The sequence below is a fragment of the Nicotiana tabacum genome, chromosome 20 (assembly GCF_000715075.1).
Source record: "Nicotiana tabacum cultivar K326 chromosome 20, ASM71507v2, whole genome shotgun sequence".
NCBI classification, from domain to species: Eukaryota; Viridiplantae; Streptophyta; class Magnoliopsida; order Solanales; family Solanaceae; genus Nicotiana; species Nicotiana tabacum.
The window spans coordinates 121018449-121027704 of NC_134099.1; the positions used below are offsets into that span (position 1 = coordinate 121018449).

A 9256-nucleotide genomic window follows, 5' to 3' on the forward strand; every position below is an offset into this window, starting at 1 on the left:
AAGCTACTTTTTCTGCTTCTCCGAAACTGCTTCTGTTTCTTCCCAAAAGCACTTTTTTCCCCAAATAAGCTTGATCAAACACCTCAAGTTAGGGGAAAAAAGTGATTTTGGGAAAAAAACACTTTTGGCCTCTTGAGAAGCTTAGCCAAATAGGCTAGAAGTTTTTCACCTACAAAACTATAAATTCTGTTCAAGTAAAATGCATGTACAAACACAATTTCAACTTTCATAAACTATTTTTCATCTCATCTTCAAAAATTTATTTTTCTCAAATTTCAATCAAATATATGTCCAAACACTAGCCAAATTTAATACTTAGATATATTTAATAAATCTTTTAACAAAAATATATAGTTTGAGCAACAACTACTGAGTTCGATTGAACTCGCATTAATGCTTCAAGCTCCGCCCTTGACCAATGTCGAAGAATAAGGTCATGTACACCAATAAATGTATTTATGTGATGACCCAAAAGGTCATCTCTTGTTTTAGAAGTCAAATCTGTGTTCCGAGGCCTAAAAAACCTCCTTGTCTCACCTCGATTTGCATGCGCAGTCCAGACGCGTTTCCGGAAAGCTTTTATGTGAAATTTAAGAGAAATATTGAATTTAGCCTTTAAAATTGATTAAAGTTGACTTAGGTCAATACTTTTGGTAAACGGACCCAGACCCGTGATTTGACGGTCCCGTAGGATCCGTAGTAAAATATGGGACTTGGGCGTATGTCCGGAATCGAATTCCGATGTACATAGTCCGAGAAATAAATTTTTAAAGAAAATTATTTGCTAGAAAATATAAAGACTTTTGGAAACGAAATGATTATGTTCTTGATGGTATCGGGTCCGTATTTTAGTTTCGGAGTTCGGTACATGTTTAAAATAATAATTAAGTTTAATCTGTGAAATTTGGTAAGAATCGGAATTGATTTGATATAAATCGGACCTTAGGTTGAGAAAATGAAAAATTTGAACTATCTTATGAATTTCATGAATTTGAGGTTAAATTCATAGTTGTTGATATTATTTTGATGATTTGATCGTACAAGCAAGTCCGTATGATGTTTTTAGACTTGCGTGCATGTTTGATTTGGAGCCCCGAGGGCTCGGGTAAGTTTTGGATAGGCCATGGGGTGAGTTTGGACTTAGATAAAATTGTTGTTGTAGCTGGTATGTGTTGCATGCTCTGATCTCGCAATTGCAAGGTCAGGCTCCACAATTGCAAGCCTAACAGGCTTGGCAATTGCGAGGGCTTGATCGCATTTGCGAAGAAAGCCCAGACCTGCCTTGTTCGCATTTGCAAACTTTTCTTCGCAATTGCGAAGCCATCAGGGAGGGGAAGTCATCGCAATTGCGAAAGGAGCAGACATGCAGCAGGTTCACTTGCGAATCCTGTCTCGCATTTGCGAGCTTCGCAATTGCGACATCTGCACCTAAACAAAACATCATTTGGACGGGATTTCAACTTCATTCTTCAAAATTTCGAATCCTAAGCATCATAAGGCAATTTTTCAAAGACTCAAACTTCTCCAAATCATAAGTAAGTGATTTCCAACTCATCTTCTTCAATATAATTCATCTTTTTACATAATTTCACTTCAAATCTAGAGTTTTTCATGGGAAATTGAGTGTTTTTGGGTAGAAGTTAGGATTTTCAAATTTTGGGGATTTGGACTTCAATTTGAGGTCGGATTTCAAAACTAATTTGCATATTTGAGTTCGTGGGTGAATGGGTGATCGGGTTTTGGTTCGAACTTCGAGTTTTAACCAAGCGGGTCCGGGGTCAATTTTTGACTTTTTGGAAAAAATATTGGGGAAACTATTTTCATGCATTAGAATTGGTTTATTTGGCATTTATTGATGTTATTAAGTAAATTATACCTAGATTCAAGCAGATTGGAAGTGGAACCGAGAGGTAAAGCGGTAATTGAGGCTTGATTTTGTTCGTGAAAATGAGGTAAGTGTTGAGTCTAACCTTAGCTTGAGGGAATAAGAGTTGTGGTCTTATTTACTACGTGTAAATGTTGAGTATGGCGTATAGGTATGGTGACGAGTCTCTATACGTTGGTGTCAAGCATGCCCGTGAGTGTTATATCATATTGTTGTGACTCTATTGTGTATTGTCCATACTTAAGTTGATGATTATCAATATTGAACATGATTCATGATAATTTCTTGGTAATTGACCGTTGTTGAGTATTGGCTCAAGTTGGAATTCATTTTGTAAAGTAACTGTTGAAACGAGATTGGTTATAGCTGATTCCCTTGCCGGGATGTTATTGTTGATATTGTTGATTCCCTTGTCGAGACGTATTGTTTCTATTGTTTGGGTGAGGAAGAATGTAAATCACGAAGGGTGATATCGTGCATGATATTGTGAGTGAGTGCTAATGCACGAAGGGTGATGTTGTGCCGATATTGTGAGTGAGTGTTAATGCACGAAGGGTGATGTCGTGCCTTGATTTGAGAATTAATGCATGAAGGGTGATGTTGTGCCGATATTTTGAGAGTTAATGCACGAAGGGTGATTCCGTGCCATGATCATGAGAGGTAATGCATGAAGGGTGATGTCGTTCCATTTCTGTTGTTTCATATGGAGAGAACAAGAGTAAAAGCACGAAGGGTGATGTCGTGCACGTGTTACTGTTTTTCTTATTCCTGCTGATTTAACTATGGTGTCCTTTATGCTTCTCTATTAGTTTATTGTTAGAACTTGATATTCCCCGCAGCATGTCCCCTTCCCATCTTATTCTATTGATTAATGTTAATATGGTTCTGTTTGCATATGATTTAACTGCACAGGTTTATATGGTTGTCGTGTCCTAGCCTCGTCACTACTTTGCCGTGGTTAGACTCGACACTTACCAATATATGGGGTCGGTTGTACTGATATTGTGCTTTGCACTCATTTGTGCAGATTCGGTGTCGGACCCGGTGAGTAGCTGAAGTAGTTGCCTTCAGTCCAGGGAGACCAAGGTAGATTTGTTGGCATCCGCAGAGCCTGAAGTTCCCTTCCCTGTTTTAGCTTTCTAGTGTCTCTTTTCATTTCGAGAACATTTGTACTTCTTTCAGACTTGTATTTGTAGTAAAAATCTTAGTCGTTCGTGAAATTGTGACACTAGATTCGTGGGTAGATATGTACTGGATTATTTGAATTTGTTATAGCACTTTCGCACTTTTCATTTGCTTAGCTTTAGTTACTGTTTATATCTATTTGGGTTGATTGCTAATGTGTAGAATCTTAACAGTTGGCTTGCCTAACTTTCACGAGTAGGCGCCATAACGACTCCCGAGAGTGGGAATTTCGGATCGTGACAATTTACATACTTGACATATTATTATTATTATTATTATTATTATTATTATTATTATTATTATTATTATTATTATTATTATTATTATTATTATTATAAATCAACAACTAACATTGTATTTAAATTTTTTAGGTTATGAATGTAAGACTTCTGTACATTTTCAAATGCAAGACTTTTACACATTTATAAAAATCAAACACATTTTTAGGGCATATTTGGCCATAAAAAAATTTACCTTATTCGGAAAAGTTTTCACTTTTTTTTAGAATCAGTATTCGGCCATGAAAATTTTAAATTTTACTTGAAATTAATTTTCAGAAATTTTCGGAAATTCGAAAAACTCTGAAGAGCTACTTTTTAAAAGTTTCACTTCAAAACGCTCACAAAATATAATGCAAGAGCTTCATTTTCCAGCATAATATGCTAGAACTTACCGTGTTTCAGCTATGATGATTTTGTCCAGATTTTTTCTTTGCACAAATAATGACTATTTTTAATGACTTTATAATTATTGACTATTTTTCAATTACCAGTGCAAAAACTGGCTAACTCATGTTATTTTGACTAAATAATTGGGGACTAACAAGTAGGAAAAGAAAAACTACTGCTAATAAACAAAACAACAAAATCGGAAATAGCAAGTCCAACTCTTAAATTTGACAAATTTGTCCCTCCATTTAGCTCAAAAAGAAAGCAAGTTGCTATCAAATGTGAAGTACACACGTGTCAACTCCTTATCCCCAAAGACCATCAGATAAGAGGCCATCCTTCACCGGTAATATATGATAATCTTATCCCTTCATCACCGTAGATCACTACTTCCCCCATAATCTTCACCGTCTATTCCCCTCCATAATCCCTTTTCTCATTTTTTCACTCTCAAAATCAGTACACTCTCTCTCTCTCTCTCTCTCTCTCTCTCCTAGCGCATAAACAAGATCAATGGCGGCACTACAACAAACTCCGATAGCTTTCCAGTCCAGATCACCCCCGACGACTCAAATCATCAGCGGACCGACGGCGAAGCTCTCCTTTTCCGGTGGCCTCAAGCTCCCGAAACTCACCATCAAGCTCCGCTCTAATCGCACCTCCCGCCGCGGCGGCGGTGCTTCCGGAGCAAAAATGGTGGCTTCCGCTGCCGGAAGTTACGCGAACGCACTCGCCGACGTAGCCAAGTCGAACGGAACCCTAGAACAAACCACCGCCGACCTCGAAAAAATCGAAAAAATCTTCGACGACGAAGCAGTGTACAACTTCTTCGTGAGCCCTATCGTCGGCGAAGAGAAGAAACGCGAACTCGTGGACGAGATCGTTTCATCCTCGAGCATCCAGCCGCACGTGGCGAATTTCCTCAACATTTTAGTAGACATGAAGCGCGTGGAGCTAATCAAAGAAATTGTAAAGGAGTTCGAGAAAGTATACAATACGCTTACGGACACGGAACTTGCTGTGGTCACTTCTGTTGTGAAATTGGAATCGCAGCATTTGGCTCAGATCGCGAAAGGAGTACAGCGATTGACAGGTTCGAAAAATGTGAGGATTAAAACGGCTATTGATGAATCGCTAGTAGCTGGATTTACAATAAGGTACGGAAATTCAGGATCAAAGTTGATTGATATGAGTGTGAAGAAACAACTTGAGGATATTGCTGCTCAACTTGAAATTGGGGATATTCAATTAGCTGTATAATTGTTCTGTTTTTAAAATTATATTTTTTTTTCAGTGATTTATTTTTGTAATATAATTTGCTTCAAAGGCAAATGGAAGATACTGTATTGTTCTAAATTTTTGGATGAATATATATATTAGTAGTTGCTATATGGAACTTCAAATTGGATGATAGGAGCTAGCGGTGTTAAGTGTTAAAGATAAATGGAAAAATCAAACCAAACCCAAAAAATTATCTGTTCTTTGATTTAGTATAGTTTTGGTGATATTAAGGAAAAAAACTAACAGTATTTGGTTTGATTTGCTTGAACATATGAAAATTTGACGGAAACCAAACTAAATCAACAATGTGATATAAATTTTTAGTTTATATATTGATTTTCCTATGTATGTGAGCTTAGATTTTGACATGTGGTTTGGAACTTAAGTGAAATAATATCTGGAAATATTCATTATGCTTCTCTAATACTTCGCGTCTCATATTTGTATTTTTGGTTTACCTAAAACGATAATGGTATTTTCTTATGCTTATAAATAATGTAGTCACACAAATGTTTATTGCTTGTTTTAGATCACAAATTAAAAGTCTTTATTTGATTTTAAAATTTCATGTCCAATAGAAGTGCTGAATACAACTACAACCACACGATCAAAATTTCAAAGGGAAATATGGCTGATAATAAAGCCGTTGAATAGAATATAGGGTTTATCATTTGGGAACTAGTCTACTAAAACTCAACGTCTAGTTCAATTTCATTTGAGAATACCAAGTTAACTCTTTGTCTCTTCAATTACTTTTGGCTTTTTTAGTTCCAATTCTGGGATTAGATTCACTAACTTAAAATATTATGAACCGTTTTTTCAACACTAAGAAGTTTAGTGTTTATTTGAAGTTTTTCAAAAGATTAGCTTGCAAACTTAATTGAGTTCTTTTTATTAAAAAAAAAAAAAAAGAACTTGTTCGGGCTCTTTTTGCAAAGGGAAGTTAACTCTTGTAAAAGGATTTTCAGACCCAATCTTTCAAAATTTTGCAAAAACTCAAAATAGAACATATGGCATTGTTTTGTTGTGACAATTAAAAAAATTCCATTATATGGAGAATGTTTAGGATATAGTACACTGATATTTTTTGTTACTTGAAAAATAAACTTTAGAGCTGAAGCATGTCCTAACTTCAGAATAAGACAAGTTAAAGGACTGCTAATGGTCGCAATGTTTTGTCATGTACAACCTAACATACTGTAACCAGAAAGATAACTCTTCCTCCATCCTAACTATTGGACGTTCTGTATCATTTGTAAGTTGCACAGAGCTTCCAAGTTGGAAAGCTCCAACTCCACATTTTCACTTTGTGGATCAAGATCATAGACAGGTTGGGGGGTTATGCCTTAACCCCTACAATTTCACTTTGTGGATCAACATCATACATGGCTTTGAATTAATTCAAAAATAAAAATAAAAATATGTACCATGTGAGTTACAATTTAAAGATGTCAGGTTTAACTATTACAACATGGGTTGCGGTGGGATAGATAGAATCCCTCCACCCTTAACCAAAAGTTACGGGTTCGAAACCTGAGTACACAAAAAATCTTGTTATGGAGTGCTTCCCCATTAATGTGTCTTATGTGGCGCGAATTCAAATATAGTCGGACTTGTATACGGATACTGAACACCAGGTAAAAATATTAACACTCAGCGAGATTCCCTCTACTCCAGTCTTGTGGATGTATTTATTCGACACTTGCTTGTGGACTGTAGTAAGTTGCTTATAGACTAATCGAGATGCGTCTAATAGTCTGTTTGACCTAGTTTCTAAAATCAGTTTATTTTAAAAAGTATTTTTTTTAAAAGTGCTAATCAAAAATTACTTTTAGGGAGAAACAATTTGTGTTTGACTAATTAATTTGAAAAATGCTTTTCAACATATTTGGTCAAGCTTCTAAAATTAGTTTATTTTGAAAAGTACTTTTCTTAGAAGTGCTTTTCAAAAAAATACTTTTGGTGAGAGTAGTCCGTGTTTGGTTAATTAATTTAAAAAATACCTTTGAGCAACAATTAGTGTCTGACCAAGCTTTTAAAAAGTGCTTCTAAGTGTATTTTCTAAACAAAGTTTTTCAAAAAAGTATTTTTTGGGAAGAAGCTAATTTTTTCTACTTTTCAAAAAATACTTCTCCTTTTATTCAAAAACACTTTGTTCCTTTTAAAAGTTTGGTCAAACACCTTAACTTTGGTAAAAAAAAAAAAAAATTGGCCAAAAAGCTCTTTTGGTCCCAAAGAAGCATGGCCGAAACAAGCTATTAGTGTTTGACCAAACTTTTAAAAAATGTTTCTAAATATATTTTTCTCAAAAGTATTTTTCAAAAAAATTCAAAAAACTATTTTTTTCTACTTTTGAGAAATTACTTTTGCTTCTACTCAAAAGTTATTTTTTTTTTTCATTCTAAGAGTTTGCCAAACACCTTAATTTTGAAAAAAAGTTCTTTTTGCCAAAAAATTTTTTTTATCACTTTTGACTTAAAAGAAGCCTGCTTGGCCATACATACTAAAAGTTGGTTCCAACGTCACTATTACAGGAGAATCTAAATTATGAAATGGTTGAAATTATTTACGAAAATTGAACTCAGAATATCCTCATACCCCCATCAAAGAAATTTGAGGTTCTAGTTTTTCCTTCCTCCTCTCTATTATTATTTTTTATTATTTTATAAATACTAGTATGAGATCGAAAATCTCTCACCTACTACTTGATAGCATTTAAGAACCTTGAAACGACATTGACTTATGATTAATTAAGGAAGACTAGTTAAGAAAAATTAAGCACTGTACACTGGCGATATTTTGGCGAGTTCATGACTCAATCATTAATTTATTATATTGATACATCATCGAATACATTGATAACAAAAGATGTAAGCAATGGTTGGATCTTGAAAGTAGGTTGATATCATACATGCCAACAATTGATTGTCAATGCAAAATTTCCAACAAAGTCTTCTCATTACTGACTATTTACTAGTAGAATCTTTTGCTTCAAGAATTATAAATGCTGGTTCCCAAGAGGCGTAGTTTAGGAGTCAAAGTTAAGAGTTTAGGTAGATCATGACTGGCATATAGGGTGATTAGGGGTGTTCATATAAATCCAAAAATCCGAACCAAACCGAAAATCAAACTAAACCGATCAAGAAAATTGATACCTTTTTGTTTGGTTTGGTTTTGGTTTTGAAATTTAAAAATCGATCAAATTTGGTTTGGTTTGATTTTAATTAAAAAAAATGAACCAAACCGAATATAGGAGTAGATATTTTAAATTTATTATTACACCTATATATATGTATACTTTTATACAAAGTTTTAAAAATTTTATACTAAATATTAATCGTTTGCACTTTTAGTACAGTTCTTTACCTTTACATTCTAGTTTAATTGGTAGTTTTCTTTTGTTAAGTGTAAGAATCTATTTCATGTTAAAAATAATATATTTTTAATTGAGTCCTTAAATTATTCAGCACTATTTGATTCAATTATCATCAATATATCTTGGTAAATAATAGATTTCTCAAAGGGCAATTGATTTGATAGTGTTATGTTGAAAATGTGGTCGCCGAAATGTGTGTTTGGTAGTGTATGTCTTATATTTAAGAAAAATCGAGAAATAACCGAAAAAATCGAAAAACCGACATAAATCGAATCGAGAAAAAACTGACTTAATTGGTTTGGTTTGGTTCTAATATTTGAAAAGCCGACTTACTTGGTTTGGTTTCTTTTTAGGGAAAAATCGATCCAAACCGAACCATGAACACCCCTACGGGTGATGCTAAACAGCCCAATTGTTGTGAGCCAACCACACGCGTGAAAAGACATCAAAGACCCCCTAACTAATTAGCATATATTTTTCCCTCCAAAACACAAAATTAAATCCCAAGCCTTGAAATATGTGAAAATTAAATGTTGGTAGCTAAAGAGCCTTTTGCATTATATTTGTATTTCCATTGTATTTATGTGTATACAAATTATACGATTTAGTGTATATACAAATTATTGTATTTTCTTCCTTTCTTAAAAACAAATACGGTATACAATTTAGTATACTTCCTCCTTATCAAACCAAGTCAAGCGGACATTTTCTCCTTATTTAAAAATGGATTCAAACCAAGAAAATTTGGTGGTGCAACAAAATATGAACCCAAATGAACATAACACAAATACGAGAATCATGAATATCAACCAAGATAATAAGTTTGATCGAGTTAGGGACGAGTTGTACAAATATTTAGGG

The 9256-nt window shown here is 34.2% G+C and overlaps 1 protein-coding gene across 1 annotated transcript; it reads left to right on the forward strand.

Moving 5' to 3' along the window:
• Positions 1-3918: 3918 nt before the first annotated feature.
• LOC107821979 (ATP synthase delta chain, chloroplastic-like) lies at positions 3919-5127 on the forward strand. The gene has a single exon (XM_016648470.2). It carries the CDS (start codon positions 4252-4254, stop codon positions 4996-4998), a length of 747 nt encoding a protein of 248 aa, XP_016503956.1. The 5' UTR covers positions 3919-4251; the 3' UTR covers positions 4999-5127.
• Positions 5128-9256: the final 4129 nt, after the last annotated feature.